Source organism: Pinus tabuliformis, chromosome 7, assembly GCF_031772625.1.
Source record: "Pinus tabuliformis cultivar Carrire ecotype Pingquan chromosome 7, CPIR1, whole genome shotgun sequence".
NCBI classification, from domain to species: Eukaryota; Viridiplantae; Streptophyta; class Pinopsida; order Pinales; family Pinaceae; genus Pinus; species Pinus tabuliformis.
This window is the reverse complement of record NC_142293.1, coordinates 1,314,258,407-1,314,276,097: the sequence shown is the minus strand read 5'-3', so window position 1 is coordinate 1,314,276,097 and position 17,691 is coordinate 1,314,258,407. Positions and strand designations below refer to the sequence as shown.

Genomic DNA, 17,691 nt, shown 5'->3' with positions numbered 1-17,691 from the left:
GTTTCATCTACCCTTCGGAGTCGGGATTTTGGTGGAGTTTGGCATACGAGAAGCAAGGGAAGTCTGTGAGGTTCGTGCTTCTCTTTCTAGCAATCCTCGAGTCTCTTGGGGAAGCCTGCGCAGTATTGTGGGACGAATTGATACCCCTTTCTCGGAATTGGAGTTTGGGTGTGTGTCGTGGAAAATTATTAGCGGGATTTGGGGAGTTTCCAATTGACGGATTCAGGCCACTTCCAGCAACATCATTTCTTGCAGGGGGGCGCATAAGCTACCCAATTGGGCCATTCGCACTAGTTGGGGGAGTTTACACTTTCAGGTACCTGGCCAAACCCCTTTTTGGGATTTTCTAGGTTTTTGGAGAGGATCTCGTGGGTGGATTTTCAGGGTGAACCGGTCATTTTCCAAGCCAGCCATCATTATTCATTTAGCCAGTCATCACCAGATTATTCACTAGGCCATGTGCATCATCATTCTGGGTCGTACACCACTTGGGTCAGAGGCATCATTCTGGGTTTTGTTCTGCTTGCTTAGCAAGCACAAGTTCCATTAATACTTCCGATTTGATGTGCTTATTTCATGAATTAATAAAAATGGCTCAGTTACTTGCCAACTTTCATTTGTGTTTAGTGTTTGGTTGCTGTTAATTTTGCACATTTTTAGCTATTACAGTTCATCTTTGTTTATCTACTATATTTTCCAAATAGGAATATTACACGTTGGCAAGTAGAGGTGTTCCTCAACAGTTAGATTGCCACTTGGAGAGGTTGATTGCATTGGGATCTCAGTCATCTCAGTGTTGGATTGACACCAGCTCTTACACTTGTCATTACTCTTATCATTGGGATTTGCTCCCATTTTTGTATAAGTAAAACATTTGGGCTTATAGATTGAGATGGTTGGAAGCTAGAAGCTTATTGTAACTTGTCAAATTGTTTATTCAAGTAATATAAAGCAAAGACTTTGGAGGTCATCAAGCTTGGTTCTATTTGTTTTTCCTTGTAGCATGAGGTAACACAATATTTTTCTATTGAGTTCTTTTTTGCATTGCATTTATTTTCGTGTTATAGCCTGAGGGCATTCTTGTCTAGGGAAGGAAAGCTACAATTACTTGTAGGTTTCCTTGGGCTTGCACATATCCTAGGCTTAGTTGAGATTTGTATGTTCTCGGTGGAACAACAAATCCAACTAGATTGGAGTTGGGGACATCATCTGCTAGACTAGCCATCTCCATAGATTTCAAGGAACACATAGTTCAAAAAGCCAAAGACTATCCAAAGCAATTCAATGAAGAAAGATCAAAAGGGGGTTTCCATAAGCCTCTATGTTTTTTCCTTCCATCATTTAAAACTTAAATTTCTTTGGTCGCTTTACTTGTGCTTTCATTTACAAAATCAAGCAAAAGGTTTTTTTTGGATTTCTGGTTATAACAACGATCCTATTTGTCTAAGGAGGGACCAAATTTACTCTGTTTCCTTAGCCAAAATAGAATAGAGATTAGTTGGATTTACTTGGTAGTCTTGTTTGCATTTGAAAGTAACCCATGCTAAACTTTTGAGATTTGTTTAAAGGCATTTCTTAGTCACTTTTCCTAGCTTCTGTTCTTGACTGTATTTTTGGGCAGATTTAAAGACAAGGAGTAGCTCACTTTTGGCTGATTTTGGGACAGCCTTGGAAGGGCAGAATATTGGTGGATTTGGGCAACAAGGACAGGCAAACTCTTGAAACCATTAAACCCTTTCCTGGTACCTTTTAAAGGGGTTCTCCATTCCAAGAACCCTTCAAGGATTTTGTAACTCATTTAGGCTTCTCCCCTTCATCCATAAGGGAATTCTAAGATTTTCTTGGGTTTTTATCTTACCATTGAGTGAAAGATCAAACCAAATTTTGTAAATATTTCCAAGTAACTTCTAGTTTGCTTTTTTTTATCACTTGTAACTATTGGAAGGAAGTACCTTTGCCTTTTGAGGGATCATTTGTAAACTCCTTCCAAAAAACTTCCCTTTCATCCCTAATTTTAAGATAAGGAAGCTAATATAATAAAGAGGCATTTTTTCTTGAGAGCTAGGGGATTTTCCCCTAGGCATCCCTCTCTTCCCCATTTGGGGAAGGTCTTCATGTGATTGATTAAATGGTTTGCTTCATCATTTAAAACTAAAGTAGATTAGATCAACACTAATTGCAATCCATTTATTTCCTTTTCTTCATACAATCATAGTTTAACTCATTTATTCTCGTCCATACAATCCTTTCATTTCATTTGTACAATTAGTTCAGCTTAGTCTTTTAACTTGCTAGTTCCATTAGATCTGAGTTCTTTTTTTGCATTTAGAGAAATTAACCTCCAGCTTAACTGGTTGTATAGTTTAAGAGGGCCCCTTTTCACCCATCTCTTTTTCCAAGTTTGGAGACAGTAAACACTCGACTTGCTAAATCAGGTTGGGGAAACCCAAGGTTGGATCTACTTGCAAGTGGGCTGACTTGTGAAATCAGGCGGGTACTCATTGAAGCGAAGCTTCCCCGTTTTGGATCTCCTTGCAGCTATCCTTATCCTTGCTAGGGCAAAGGCTTGGAGGAAAAGTTTCACATTAGATTAGGTGCAATCTCTCTCTAATTTATGTTAACTAGAGAAACAACCTATCTAATTCTAAAATCAACTAAGAGGCAATTCATCACACCTTATATTTGCATTGTGTACTTGATTGAGATATCATTGCTTTTGTTTTACAAGTTTGTTTACAAATTGGAAAATTCTTATTTCAAATCACTTTGTTTCAAGCACCTTTTATTTGAAAGCTCTCCTTTTCAAGTGCTTTGCTTTCAATTCTTTTCATTTCCAAGTACTTTACTTTTCTTGCAAGCATCTATTTGGATTATTGGTACTGGTCTCTTTATTGATCATACCTTTACATTGCTTAAATATTTCTATCATTGGTTTGGCACTCTTATATATGTTTCATCACGAATGATATGTGATGCTTATGTACTTGCAAAATAATTTTTATTTTGAAGCACATGTGATGGTCTATCTTGTTAATGGTGAATTTCAAATTGGTTTAAATCATATTAATTCCTAGAACTTGTTTAGCACAACACTAATCAATCCTTACTTTGCTTCTTTAGGCACTTCAACCCTTGGCTTCACTAGGAGTTATCCTAGACTGAGGAGTTGGGAATTGGATGACAGCCCCAACTTGCAACTTGCCCCCAAGGCCACACCAAGTAGAGTTAAGGACTTTCTCCATGATAATCCTAGGTGTGGATTAAGGTGGCAACAACACACAAATGGGAGACTTTCTGAGACATTTATGAACCTTGCACCACTAGGCTCATCACCTCCTTTTGGCCTATCTCAATGAATAGATGCACTAAGTGTTGAGCGAATTCCCCACCCATGAATATGGATAACATATAATCGATGAGACATCGCACATCTTCCCACTCGACTAGTAGACATCTCACCTTCACGAGATATCTGGTAGGGTCATAATTACTTCTTGTGTGATGCTACCCCTAAGCCCAATTAAGAAGTAAAATGCCCATCACTAAATTTTGACCTCACATGTTAAGAGAGTTCTGATGAACCACTCCCCAACACCTCCCACGGTCACCCAATTAAGTCCTCTCAACCCCAAGCACTACCCAAAGGACATTATAAGGGTTTTCATTTTCTGTTTCACAGTGATAGATAGTGATAGGGACACTTGTACTCCAGTCCCTATTTCAACCTATATCCATGTCTCTAATGTTGAGTAGTAGTGTTTCCTCTCTCCTAAGGTTTACCTTTTCAATTAACTCTTTTTCATGTTCTTTTTTTTTCTTATTCTTTCATTTGTATCCTTTCCTCTTTTAGCAATCAGGAGTGATCTTGGCACTCCTATAGTCCAACATGAAAAAGACCTGGTCCCATTGACTGGGCATATTTTCTAGTCCCATTGACCTATTTTTCGGTCATTTGTGGACATCAATAAAACTATTGCATCTCACCTTATTTAAATAGGTAATAAACTTATTGAAAAGCAATATGATAATGATAAATACAGAGAAGATGAGGCTTATGTCATAGAGAAAACTCCATTCTAAGGATATTAATGATCACAAATAACTAAAAGCTATCAATCAAACTCGTGCATGCCTATCTAAGGCATCAACAAGGAAGTGCAAGTATTATACACATCTGCAGCCTATGTTCTATAACTCCATAAACTGAATGAAATATAGCACCGCCAAAAGGGGCAAAGATTCATTGAAACAAAATGCTGTAGACAAAGTTTTTGCCCAACTGATATATAGATGCCAGTTAGCTCATTAGTCAGCACTATTGGGTGCCATAGTAGAACCCAGTCACCCCCATAAAGTGCTTAGTATTTATGGGGTAGCCAGAATGGAACTAAGGATAATGACAGACTTGAAACGTGCAAAATAAATAGGATCATTGTGAAGGCATTTAATTTTTGAAACAATTGCTTATGTCAGAACCATACGATGTCTAAAGCAGAAGACTAGATTGACAGTTTCACCACACCCCCCACCCCCCCCCACTGTTTTCAAATTATAATTATTAGTAACCTTCAATTTTTGGTCAAGCTTTTAACATCTGAAGAGGGTCATGCCCTTATTGTATTTTATATATTTCTTACAAGAAGTCAAGCTTTTAATGCAAATATCTAGGCAGGCAAAAAAATTAAAAGTACTGTCCCACGGGCCACCAAGTATTTTTAAGGCTAGACAATAGCCCTTTGATCAGGTGATCATGCCTTGTTAAACAAGCCTTCTGTCTGAGGCTAAACACATGCCAAAAACTCATCAAACGTAGGTGAGAGTAGAGATGAAATGTCCTCAAGATGTTAAGCTATAGCTGCAGACAGGTTACATACCTGACTGACAACATTGTCTGGCATCAAAATTGGCTTTCTGATGTTCATACTCAAACAATGAGGTAAGGCCCTGCATCTAGTGAATGTTGTCGGTTGGTTTGCCAAAGGCCATGCCCACTAAGGAAACTGTGGGGAAACAATCATTGTATAAGCATTACAATTATCTGTCCAGTGTCGATACCTTGCTTTGTGATTATATGCAAAGCTATAGGGGGCAGTAACTATCTTTAGGTGGTATAATTGTCTTCCATTAATTTACACTCGAGTTGACAGGGCACAAGATATACACTGTAATAAGTCCAAAAGCAATGTCTGAGGTATATATCAGCTCACAGCGTTGTAAATATGGTTTCAATGCTCTGTTAACCACTGAAATTTATGTCTCTCTAAATGAAACATCATATCAAGTCCTTTATTCTCTGACTCCAAAGTCCCTTAACACTCTAAAGTTTGCTGCTTTGCCCCAGTAAAGTCACACTGCAGCACAACTAGATGAGTAACACCCCAAACTGCTAGGCTGATTAGAGAAATCCCTTCATCTACTCCCTGATGTAACTTAACATGCCTCTCTCCTAGTCAAATTAGAAAATAAAATTTGAGTTATAAAGAGGATAAAGGGGAGAATAATTTACCACTCCAGACTTCATAGCAGAAATCTGTTGTCCCTTAGAGGTACCACCATACAGGCAAACAGATTTCACTCCGCAGGAATCTCCAGCATCAGCCAAAACATCCGCAATCTGTCACAGAAGTTAAACTATTTTAAAATACTCATGCATTCACCAGCAACAGATTAATGACATTTTTGTCGAGTAACTGTAGAATAAGATGGTTAAGCATTAAGATGAGAAGTGCTACATGCACAGCATGAAACAGAAGTAAAATATATATAAATGATTACAAAACTGTTTGGAAAGGAGAGAAGCACATCTGAAATTAAATGCCAAACCAATACTAAGGCTGCCTCACTTGTTTAAACACCAAGAGTAATAACATTTTTGTTGAGGGACTACAGAAAAAGATTATTAAATTATTAAAATGTGTAAAGCTACTTACACAGCATAAGCAATAAGTCAAATATATATAAGGTTAATGATCCAAAATGGATCTTGTATAAAAACCTCTAAGTCTAAAAGTTTTCAAAAATATGTTTTAAAACAGTGAAAATAGAGTAAATCCATCAAATGATATCGCATCAGGAGAAAGCAAGCATTGTGTTCAGACCTTAGCCATAAGGGAATTGCGATTGCGGCTAGCAATATAACATGGACTGTGGATCGAGCGCGCAGATCAACGGTGGAGATAAATTATCAATATCGCATCGCAATAAACTAAAGGGAGGACTTAATACAGACGGAAGGCTTTCAGCGGACCCGAAGGAGTTGTGAATTAAACAGCAAAGGATTTGAGTTCCGTGGTAAACGGTAATTCGAACAGGCTACAGGCGATAAGTGGTATTAGAAGGGCTTCACCCGATTCCATACACTGGCCGACACGTAGCATGGCGCAGGAGAGAGAAAACCACTCTTTTTAGGCAGGTAATCTCCGCACAAGTGGGCCATCCGAAATGACTGTCATCCGTCGGATTGGAGATCGCAGATCAACGGCAGAGATTGCATCGCAATATCGCCGAAGGGAGGACTTACCGAGGGCTCAAGGACTTGCGATATGCAATCGCCGATCACGATATCGCATCGCAATATCGCATTGCAGCAGCGCATCGCGGCAATACAAAGGAGCGGCACTATGCGACATGCGATAAAGCGGACCCAAAAGGATTATATACATAGTTTCATAAATTTTGAGTTCCGATAATCAGTTTTGTTGTCGGGATTTCTATGTATTTCTTTGTATTCCGATAATATTGTATATAGACCAAATATGCATTATATCGGGGATTTGTGCGGAGGAAGACCAAACAGTCGGTTTCACCACGCTCGTCGATCCTTCCGTTTCTAAAAGGAGTTCTTTGTGCCTTAAGCGTTTTGTTTTAACATAACGTGTCCAACGCTGAAAAGGGAGATGAAGGGACAAAGGCCGGGAGGCAGAGAGCCCGAAAAGGAAGGTGAACGGACAGGGCCGAGAGGCTTAAAAGCCACTCAATGGCAGAACAAAGGGGGACAGAGAGAGAGCAAGAGAAAGCAGAAGACAGAGAGCAAGAGGAAGCGGTTGTGTACTCTTGTAGACTTGAGGATTTTGAGTAAATCCCTATTGTTTTTGTCACTATTGTGTTGAGACTTTGTTTGAGCTCACACTTGTAATATTCTGCTCTTAAAGACATAATATAGAGGTCGACACTGAAAGCTTGGACCAGGAGACGTAGCCAAGGGGTCTGGTGAACTCCTTCATTATTTTGATTGTGTTGATGTGTGTTTATTATGTTTTATAACTGTTCATTGTCTATATTATTCACAATCTTTTCGATCCATTGCACTAAATAATATAGGCATTTTCCTGCACATGAGTCTGTAATACCTTTTCTTCTTGATTTAGGATCCATTTCGGATCAGTTAAGGCTTTCATCCTGAAGGGAAGCAAACACTTTCCTAGCTTTGTTATACTATTCAGTGCATTATGATGAGCTGGCCCTGATCGAGCATTCTATTATATAAAAATGGCCTCTTAAACCTTGCCTTGGTATCCCTTCCTTGGCTTACCTAGATATATCTTTCCTGTACTTCCACACATTTCCCCACCAAACAATTGAATTAAGTGCCTAATTTGTTGCTCATGAGGCCGAAATTTGATGCCCTAGGTATCAAAATTCTAGCATTTACCCACTCAATGATAAATGGAATTTGATGGAGAGTTATAAGAATTCCTCCACTAGGAACATTCATTACATGTTATACAATGAGTAACATATGCAAATCTCAACTAGATAGCCTTTAAAATATATTTTCAACAAATTAGGGCACAAACAAGCATAATCTAGAAGCAACAATTCCAATCATTAGACAAATTCAAAATGATAATCTTCAGCAATAAGCACTTACAGAATAACATGTAGTATATCCATCCATTCACCAAAGAAATAGCTCTGTTGCTGCACAAACTAGCAGGCCTAGTATATAGGCTTAAGCTAGAGGGCACAACAACAATTTGGGACAAAGGCCCACTGTCACCACAGCCTATGTCCCCTTCTCTTCTTGGATTTTCACCGACGAGAGGAGTCCCAGTGTCCCTCACTTGTGATTAATACGTCTATACTAGGGTTCAAAGTGAGGCAAGGATGGCTCATTCAATGGAAAGGCTCAATTGAGATACGAGTTTTGGGAGAAGCTAGAATGGCTTTCCACGAAAAAACCCCTTGGGAGAAAAACTATACTAGACCTACGTTTGAGGTATTTGACGGGATAGGAGTTCATCCAAGGTCAACATAGTCAAAAGAAAAGGTTTCGAATGATATGCTACTAAATTATAAAGCTTCGAAGAATCCCCAAGTCAAAGCAACTTCAAGGGTTCCCACTTGGTATGATGGCTAGGGCATCAATTATCTTGAGATTCAACCATGAGAATGGCCTCAAATTTGGAGGAGAACTAGAGGAAACACCAGCGCAAAAGCCTGTCCAATTGGTTTTGCAAGATGTTACTCCAAATGGATTTCGCACCAAGCCCTAGAGAGGCTACCTATACTTGAAGGGACGAAGAATAAAGAGGAAAGATGAGGTGAGGGTAAATGATTTTTCAATGAAAATATGACCACCAAGGATTCTAGACCTAGTGCCTATCAATTGCGAGAAATGGAGTCAAGAATTACTTTGATTCAAGAACTTCGCTCTATCAAGGAGACCTATGCAGCTTAGCCAGCCATAAAGGAGAAACTACATAGCTACAATAGATATCTATACTTCGTTGACAATGATTGATGGAGTTTCAAGGTTGCAATATGCAAAACAAGCCTATAGGAACATTCATTCATCATTATCTATCAGTAATGCATGCAATACATTCAATAGTCTTAGTGTTCTTGTAAATTCACATTAAATTAGGGCACATTCAAGACCATGACATGATATTCCATACATTAGACATGTAACAATGTGAAATATAGCATCAAAAGGCATTTACAACACAATAAGAATATATCCATCCATCAACATTGCATAGAGAAGCACCAAGACAAGATAGCGAGATTTCCCATATGTCAAAATGCATCCAAACATCCAATTTCATCCAACAATTGCAGGTCTGAATTCTTTTTACAAGAGAGATCAAAATCCAAGTGATCATGAAATACAAATGAGGCTCTCCTTTATTTATATGAGCCTCTACAAGTTCGAATTAACCTAATGAGCCCCTAAATACACTTTCATGTGAAAATAACAATAACTTTGGTGACAAGCCCACCAAATAGCTCAAATGTGTAAAATAAGCCTTCCTAATGAAGTTGAAATGATAAAATAATGGTGCAAAGGGGAGTTGGAAGGCCAATTTGAGTCCTCAATGTGCCATGATGAATGGGAGTGGCCCTTTGGTTTCCAAGCAAAACACCTTGTGGTGCTTCCCAAGTAGTTTTGGGGCACAACCAATGGTCTCATCGGCTCTAAATGGCTCCACAACAAGTCAATGCTCTATTAGTGTGGGCTAGAAGATGACACACACCCTCCCATGTCTCTCCGAAAAAGACAAGACCTCATTTGGGCTTTGGATCAGCTACCAAGTGTCAGGTATCAATGTGTGCCCAGCTAAGCGTCGTGGTCCATATGAAAATTCGAGAATCCCCGAATCACTACTTCAGCAACTAATTATATTTCTCCTACTGAATCAAGTTATTTACAGTATTATATGGTAAACATCAAAATAAATACAACTGCAGCCTTCACAACTTTAAATAATATGCGGAAACAAGAATCTGAGCAAGAAAGAAATAACACACACAAGTGACACCGTTGTTTTTCGACCAATGTTCCCGAAAAAACCCAATGTGGGAAAATCGGTGCAGCAACTGAGGTTTTGTATTATTACGGAGTAATTTCTGAATACAATTCTTCCGATGCCCAAATTGGCAATCCTATACAGAGATCTAACTGGGTAAAAAGGTAGTGAGATGATCTCACCTACTCACTAGAAGATCCGGCACTAATCTGCGCTAGAGATGAGCCTCTGCGCTGCCTCTACGCAGTACTGCGTCACACCCACGCAGTTACTGCATCACTGCTTCTGGGACTGCGTTACACCTCCTCTGATCCTCTGCTGGCTAGAAACTTCGGCCGTCTGTCCTCCCGATCTCACACCCTGACTCCGGCACTTGATCCCGATTGTTCCTCAACAAAATTTCGGACTCCCTCTGAAGCTTTGCACTGCCACAGCGGGGCCCTGTGTCAGCCTCTCTGGACGTCTTTCTATCCTATTTGCCTTGCACTCTCCAGATCAAGAAAACTTCCTCCGGAAAATTATCTCTGCGCCTCACTGCAAGAAATCACATTGATCACCTTCTCTGGCAATTGCTGCGCTGCTCTCTTAAGAAAATCGATCTTGTTCTCTCACTCGATGTTCTTTCCAAATGCCCATCAAGCCTCTTCTTATAATCTTCTCGTTAGGGGTAACCAACAGCCCAGATTAGATTCTAATCAATGGCTCATATTATTTTGGCTTGATCCTCGTCTTCTTCTAGAAGTTGCACCCCCAGTTTAATTAATACCCTTTAATTATTTTAATTTCCTAAGTTTAGACTTAGGCATCCATTAAAAATAATTAACTATTTTAGTAAAACTATCTCTGGGTGGAATTCCCCAAAACGATTTCTGGGTATTCTGGAATACATGTGTCCTAGCCTCCCAACAAATTTTGAGGCTTAGAGCACATCTGATGCTACCAGAAATCAACACTCCCTCTTAGTGAGGAATGTGATCTAGTAAGGCAACCTGTTGAAGCATCACCCTTCTCTATAACATCTCCCTCTGTGTTGCTGATGTCTGACATCACTGCCCACCAACTACTGCGCAAACGTTGCATCCGTGTTACTGCTGGCCCTACCACTACCAACATTGCATCTGCATTGCGACCCTCCAACTGTTGTTGCAATACTGCGACAGCAACGGAAAAGCATCCAAAATATTGAACCAAAGGTGTTCAGCGTGATGCATTTGTTGTTGGAGTTCTGACTGTTGCTAGTCTCTACGCTATCACTGAAGCCACTGCGTTGCTGCTGACTCTGCTCTGTGCCAACTGCACTGCTGCCAACAATAGCTCTGCGCTGCTCAATTTTTGGCGCTCCTAGCCACTGCAACTGTCACTCTGACACTCCTCTGCACCAACTAACCCTGGTCCATCCTGCTACTTCTGATATGGGCTCCCGTAGCAAGGTATTGATCCAAGAGGTGGACTCCTCAAGGATCCTGCCCATCTGCAGCTCTTTCAAACTACAGTACTAGGTCACCCCACCTCTCCCCTGGAGGTATCTGGGCAATCATGGCGAATTCCTCCTCCTCAATCTTTGCAGTTGCAGCCAATGAATCATGTTTCTCGTCCTTGTCCTTCTTCCTGAGAAGACACTACGTAGCATAGTGACCAAATTCAACCCACCAGAAACATTTGATCTTTGAAACGTCCTTCTTCTTCTTCCGTTGCTCCTGCTGCCCCTTTGATGCAAGGGCTTCATTCTCTTCCTCCTCCTTGGGCTTCGTCCCACTGTTGTTGTTGTGATCAAGTTTGTACTTGACTAAGCCTCGCCTCATCTCTTCCTGCTGAAGAGCCACCCACATTCCCTCCCAATCTGGCAATCTCTCTCTGCCCAGGATACTCTGGACAAATACTTGCCATTCTTTTGAGACTGAATTCAGGGCCAACCTCACCATCTCTATAGGTTGAGGTGTTGATCCTACAGCTGCCAACTGATCTCGGACTTCCTGAAGCTTTGATAGGAATGGATCAATGCATTCCCTTTTCTCCATCCTTGTTGATCTCAGCATCTCCTCCAAGTACATCTTCTGTTGCTCGGAAGATCCTTGATATAGCATAGTCAAGGCATCCCATATCTCTTTGGTCGTCCGAGGATCAGTCGCTTGGCCTTCGCCATCTCAGCCTTGTACTTCTTGAGTGGATTTGCATCAGCAGGTACAGCAACCACACTATCGACATACATCTTGAGATCATGCTCATCCAGAAGTCATGAGATCTTACCCTTCCAGATCACATAGTTGGATGCTCCATCCAACCGATCTTGATCTCTTAGCCCGTTACCTGCCATCACTGCCAACAAAATGTCGAACTGTCTCCTTTCTCCTCTGCGCTGCAACTAGGCTGGCCTACACACTCCCTGCTGGAGTTAGTAGATCTGCTCCTCTCTATTGCTGCTCAGCAAATGAGAAATCGAATTCCCTGGCCAGGAATTCTCTGAGGAAGAAATTCCCTCAAATAGTGTTTCCTTCCCTCTTCTAACGTTTTTTTGCCCCAGCAGCTGCTGCAAAAAACTATGTCTCACCAAAAAACTGCTCTGCGTTGAATCTGCTGCTACGCTGCTCTCTCTCCTGCTGACAAATCTTGATCTGGAAATCTTACCTCTGTCGACTCACTCAGAGAGAGATCTTCCTTGAGAATCTTTCCCTCATGGCTTGGACTGTGCAATCCCTCTGGGGATTCGCTCTGCTACCTACGTAGCACTTCGATCTCCCTCCTTCTCTTCAGCGTTGGGCTCTTTCAGTCTGCTCTCTTGCTTCACCTGCACTCTGATACCATGTGAAAATTTGAGAATCCTCGAGTCACTGCTGAAGCAACTGATTATATTTCTCCTACTGAATCAAGTTATTTAAAGTATTATACAATAAACATCGAAATAAATACAACTGTAACCTCCGCAACTTTAAATAATATGCGGAAACAAGAATCTGAGCAAGAAAGAAATAACACAAAAGTCACACCGTTGTTTTTGGACCAATGTCCCCGGAAAAACCCAATGTAGGAAAATCAGTACAGCAGCTAAGGGTTTGTCTTATTAAGCAGTAATTTATGAGTACGATTCTTCACATGCCCAAATTAGCAATCCTATACAGAGATCTAACTAGGCAAAAAGGTAGTGAGATAATCTCACCCTGGTAATGGAAGATTCGGCACTGCTCTGCGCTGGATATGAGCCTCTACGCAAAACTGTGTCACACCCACGTAGTTACTGCGTCACTACTGCTGGGACTGCGTTGCACCTCCTTTGATCCTCTGCTGGCTAGAAACTTCAACCCTCTATCCTCCCAGTCTCACACCCCGACTCCAACACTTGATCTCGACTGTTCCTCAGCAGAATTTCGGACTCCCTCTGAAGCTCTACGCTGCCACAACATAGCTCTTTGTGGCCCCGCATTAGCCTCTCTGGACGTCTTTTTGCTTTGCACTCTCTTGATCAGGAAAACTTCCTCCGAAAAATTATCTCTGCCCCTCGCTGCAAGAAATCACATTGATCACCTTCTCCGGCAACTACTGCGTTGCTCTCTTGAGAAAATAGATCTCTGATCTCTCACTCGATGTTCTTTCCAAATGCCCATCAAGCCTCTTCTTATAATCTTCTCGTTAAGTAACCAATGGACCAGATTAGATTCTAATCAATGGCTAAGATTATTTTGGCTTGATCCTCACCTTCTTCTAGAAGTTTCACCCCCACTTTAATTAATACCCTTTAATTATTTTAATTTCCTAAGTTTAGACTTAGGTATCAATTAAAAATAATTAATTATTTTAATAAAACTGTCTCCAAGTGGAATTTCCCAAAACGATTTCTGGGTATTCTAGAATACATGTGCCTTAGCCTCCCTACAAATTTTGAGGCTTAGAGCACATCTGATGCTACCAGAAATCCACAATCCAAGTGCAACATCATCTCTATATGAATGGTGCTCGAACAAGCAATGTGTGGTACCGAAGAGGCCCATGGTGTGGCAATCAATGCTCTACTATGGTGGAGGCCCATGGTGTGGCAATCAATGCTCTACTATGGTGGAGGCCCATGGCTCTCAACACTCGTCCTACAAGTGCCATTATGACCCTCTGGAGGGCGTGGACTCCGTATATGGCAAGCAAGTCCAAGATGAAGACCCACCTGCAATCTGCTATAAGATCAATGTGTCTCCTCACCTACTAGTACAATTAATCATTAGTGCAATTGAGCAAATAAGCTTGTTAATCAAGGGTAGAAGTGGACAATTCATAGTGGCATGCCCTTCCAAGTGGGTTGTAAAATGTACAGGTGTTACCTTGCTCAGCAAGAGAGGTTAATGAAGGACCCTATTAGGTGTCTTCAACCTCTAAAGGGGTGACAGGTCCATGGCTCATCCATCAAATGGCAGGTGTCATGTGAATTAATGATGGAACAAAGTGGGGGCAAGAGGGGAGGCTCCAAGCCACATGCCATGGTACAAGGGTAGCGATGATGAAGGAGGCCCACAACTTGGGTACATGAATGTAAGAGGGAGAAATCGTGGTACATGAGTTACCTCGGCCTTTGTTTTTCCACCCTTCTTCATATGCCTTTGGCCTTTTATTGATTTTTCTTCATTTTATTGCTCGAAGTTCCAAGGGATAAGAGCATGATGCATATGATGTAGCAGTGATTACCCCCTTAAGGTTGGGCAGTTCGTCGTCCACCATGGGTTGGGACAGTCATGGGTTCCTTAGTGATGTAGGGGGCACTCATAGGGACCCTAGATGTTGAGAAATATTGGGAATAGAGATTATGTGATTTCTCCTCTATTAGTAACTGCTAGTGAGTGCTTTTTACTTCTTTAGATTAGGATCTTCTTTTACTTAGGTTATTAGTGTTCTTCTTCACCAAACAACTACCAATGCATAAACCATAAAGAGACAAGAGACACAAAATATAGGCTATTAGCCAGGGCCAAAACCTCTCACTCTTTGAGAGGAAAACCCGAACAAATTCTTCTTATAGAGATTCCAATTGACGAATACCAAGACCAATACCCTTGACCTATCTGCCACTCCAAGACCAAGACACAAACCCTTCCTTCCAGCTTCATCTTCTTGACTAAGTCAACATTAGTCAAACTTCCTTCCTTTACTACTAATCTCGGTTACTCTGAAATTTAGCCTTCTTTCATGGACCTGCAACTTTCGTACTTCAGCAATTATTTCGCTTTACTAGAGTGCTTCTCTTAATGATCTCGGCTAGCATAGAAGGTGTCTTGTAGACCTTCTCGATGACTTCTTTAGGACTGATATATTACAGCAGCAACAACCCTAGATTATGCCACATATGTGAGGAGATAAGCCCTAAAAACAATGCTGAAAACTTCGATCCTTTTCTTCCCTTCCTCGCTGGTTAGTAGGTTGCCTTCTTGTGAACTTTGCACTCCCTTTCTCACTTTAGACTTCAACCAAATTGCAGACTTGCAGATCCCTGTACCTCGCACTTCTCTGAAATTTTTGTGCTCTGAAATAGGCTGAGCTGCCTATTTATAGTGGTTGTTGCCTCATAATAAGCCGACATGACTTTTGGTGAACCGACATGTCCTTTTTATGAAGATATTATTATTTCTTTGAAGTTGACCTATAGGAGGAAGCTTGTGCTTGTCTTGGAGGGTTGTTTGACACTTCTATTGACTCATATACAAGTGTATCATGCCCAAGAAGGGTCCTTCATACATGACATTGACTAAATTTGACTTTTATGACTAGATGACTCAATCCTAAAGGCTCACAATGGGAGCCATTACTAAAATAAAATTCCTTGCTCATGAAACCCATGAGACAAGCATTACAATAATTTTATTTTTCTTTCTTTTCATCAATTACATAAAATCACAATTACACATGTCATTATGAAGACCAAACCTAGTTACTTTTCGACACTAGGAACCAGGGTGATAGCCATAGTGATAAGGGAACTCATGTTTAGCTTTTGCCCACGTGCTAAATTTTTATGTCCCAACCATCTTTTGCATTTTGTGGTACATTTCTTGTTGTAAGTGGCCACATTATTGCTTTTATCTTTCTTTTTAGCCACATCAACCTTTGAGGCATCATTCCAGACCCAGCTAAAAGTGTGGACAAGTAGAGGGGAAGGCTAACACCTTGTGGACCTAATGGACGAATGTGGACCCAGATGGAAAAATGTGAAAAAGGGCTTGAAATGAGTGGAGGGGAGTGAGATATATGGTGTTGGGAAGCGGGACCATGCAACGAAAATCAGGGTTTTCCATGCAGTGTCTTTCCTAAAGCTAGTAGCCAATAGAGGAGATCCCACGGGACTAGGATACAAGATTAACCCCAAGCTGAGGTAAGGGAACAAGAGTACAGTTAAAACTCGTTCTTTCCGTCAAATCCACCCATTAATCCATGTTCAAATGTGCCCAAGAAAATCAAGCATAAACACCCAATTACATAATGAAAAGTCATACCTTCGAGGTTGGAAAGCCCACCTTCAAACATACGATCATAACAGATGAGCGAGGGCACAATAATTGGCTTAGGTGGCGGAGAGCAATAGCACATTGAGCTATCAGGTAGCTGCAAGGGGTTGTTGGTTGCCAACGGAAGACAAAGCTAGGAGAAAATTTCTCCTATAGGGGTCACCCACTTGTGGTGGGTAACAAGGTCCTAAGACAAACCAAAATAGCTTCCAAACATCAAAAAGCATTGCAAGAATCTCCAATATCCAAGAAGGAACAAGTGTGAATTCTCTTATGAGGTTTGACTTCTCCAAGTGATGATGATGAGAGAGTGAAATGACCTCTCTTATTTATACATGTCTAACAATCTCTAATTTAGCCTAAAATCACCTCCAAGTTGTAAAATGATGGGAAAACTAAGGTTACAATCCAACCTCATAGCCAATGCAAAACCTAAAAATGGAGACATCATGCATGCTTAGGCCCTTCTAGGGCATGCGTTGGGCTCCTCCAGTGCCCAATCATGTGTAGAGGGCTCCAAAAATACGAATCTAGGGATTGCCCCTAAATCTCCATGCAAATCATCTTGTGGACCCCAGTTTTGTGTTTGGGGCACAAAATGGGTCTCATGGGTTTCTCGATGATAGAATAGATTGGTTTTGCTCCAAAGTTAAGGGCTCAGATGATGGTGTAAGCCCTCACATGTCTGAAGGGGTGAGACAAACATCATCTCGGCCTCAAATCAGCTACCAAAACCCATATATATTGCTAAGCCGGTTGGGGGCATGTTGGTCCAAGTGCATCATCTCAAGAATAATGTGGGGCAAATGCAAATTGTTGGGGTGTTGTAGGTGCCCATGGAATAGAGTGATGTTCTACAAGTGATAGGAGTCCAATGGCTTCCAACACTTCACCTATAGGGTGTCATATGCTCCTCTAGTGGACATAGGCCCCAATTAAGTTGCCCAAACCGTGATGAATACCACCTACCAATCACACACAATGTCCAATGTTGCATCTTCACCGTCAGGTACAATTCATCATTAATGCATCTAAGTGAACCAAGCTTGTTAATCAATGGCAAATTGATACTTCATACAATGCTTCCCTTCCAAATTTGGGGCTTTGATCACGTAATAGTGTTACCTCCCTAGGTAGGAGCATAGTCACCAGGTTCGAGTTCGAGTTCGAGTTCGAGGACCATGAAATTCAAATAAAGTTCGGCAACTCAAATTTTGTCGATAAAATTCGACATATAGAAATTAGAAAAAAAAAATGTATATTAAAGATAGATATATCATATGCATATGAGAAATGGTATGGAGTGAATTTTATCATGATTATCCTTATAATCAGACTATTAAATGCTTAATATCAAATTTTATATCAGAATAGATCAATTTTTCAATAGCTACACTCACCAATTGTTAGCTCAAAACCAAATATCAGACCTTTATGACTGCTGCAACCACAGTTTGTTAGCT

General features: G+C 40.8%; 1 protein-coding gene across 1 annotated transcript in view; it reads right to left on the bottom strand.

Annotated features, from left to right (window-relative positions):
- The window catches only part of STRS1 (DEA(D/H)-box RNA helicase family protein), a 308,429-nt gene that overhangs the window by 241,782 nt on the left and 48,956 nt on the right, over positions 1-17,691 (bottom strand). Inside the window, exon 3 of the mRNA XM_089459675.1 lies at positions 5,507-5,614. Coding sequence (XP_089315801.1) covers positions 5,507-5,614 — 108 coding nt within the window. The remainder of the gene's footprint in view (positions 1-5,506; positions 5,615-17,691) is intronic.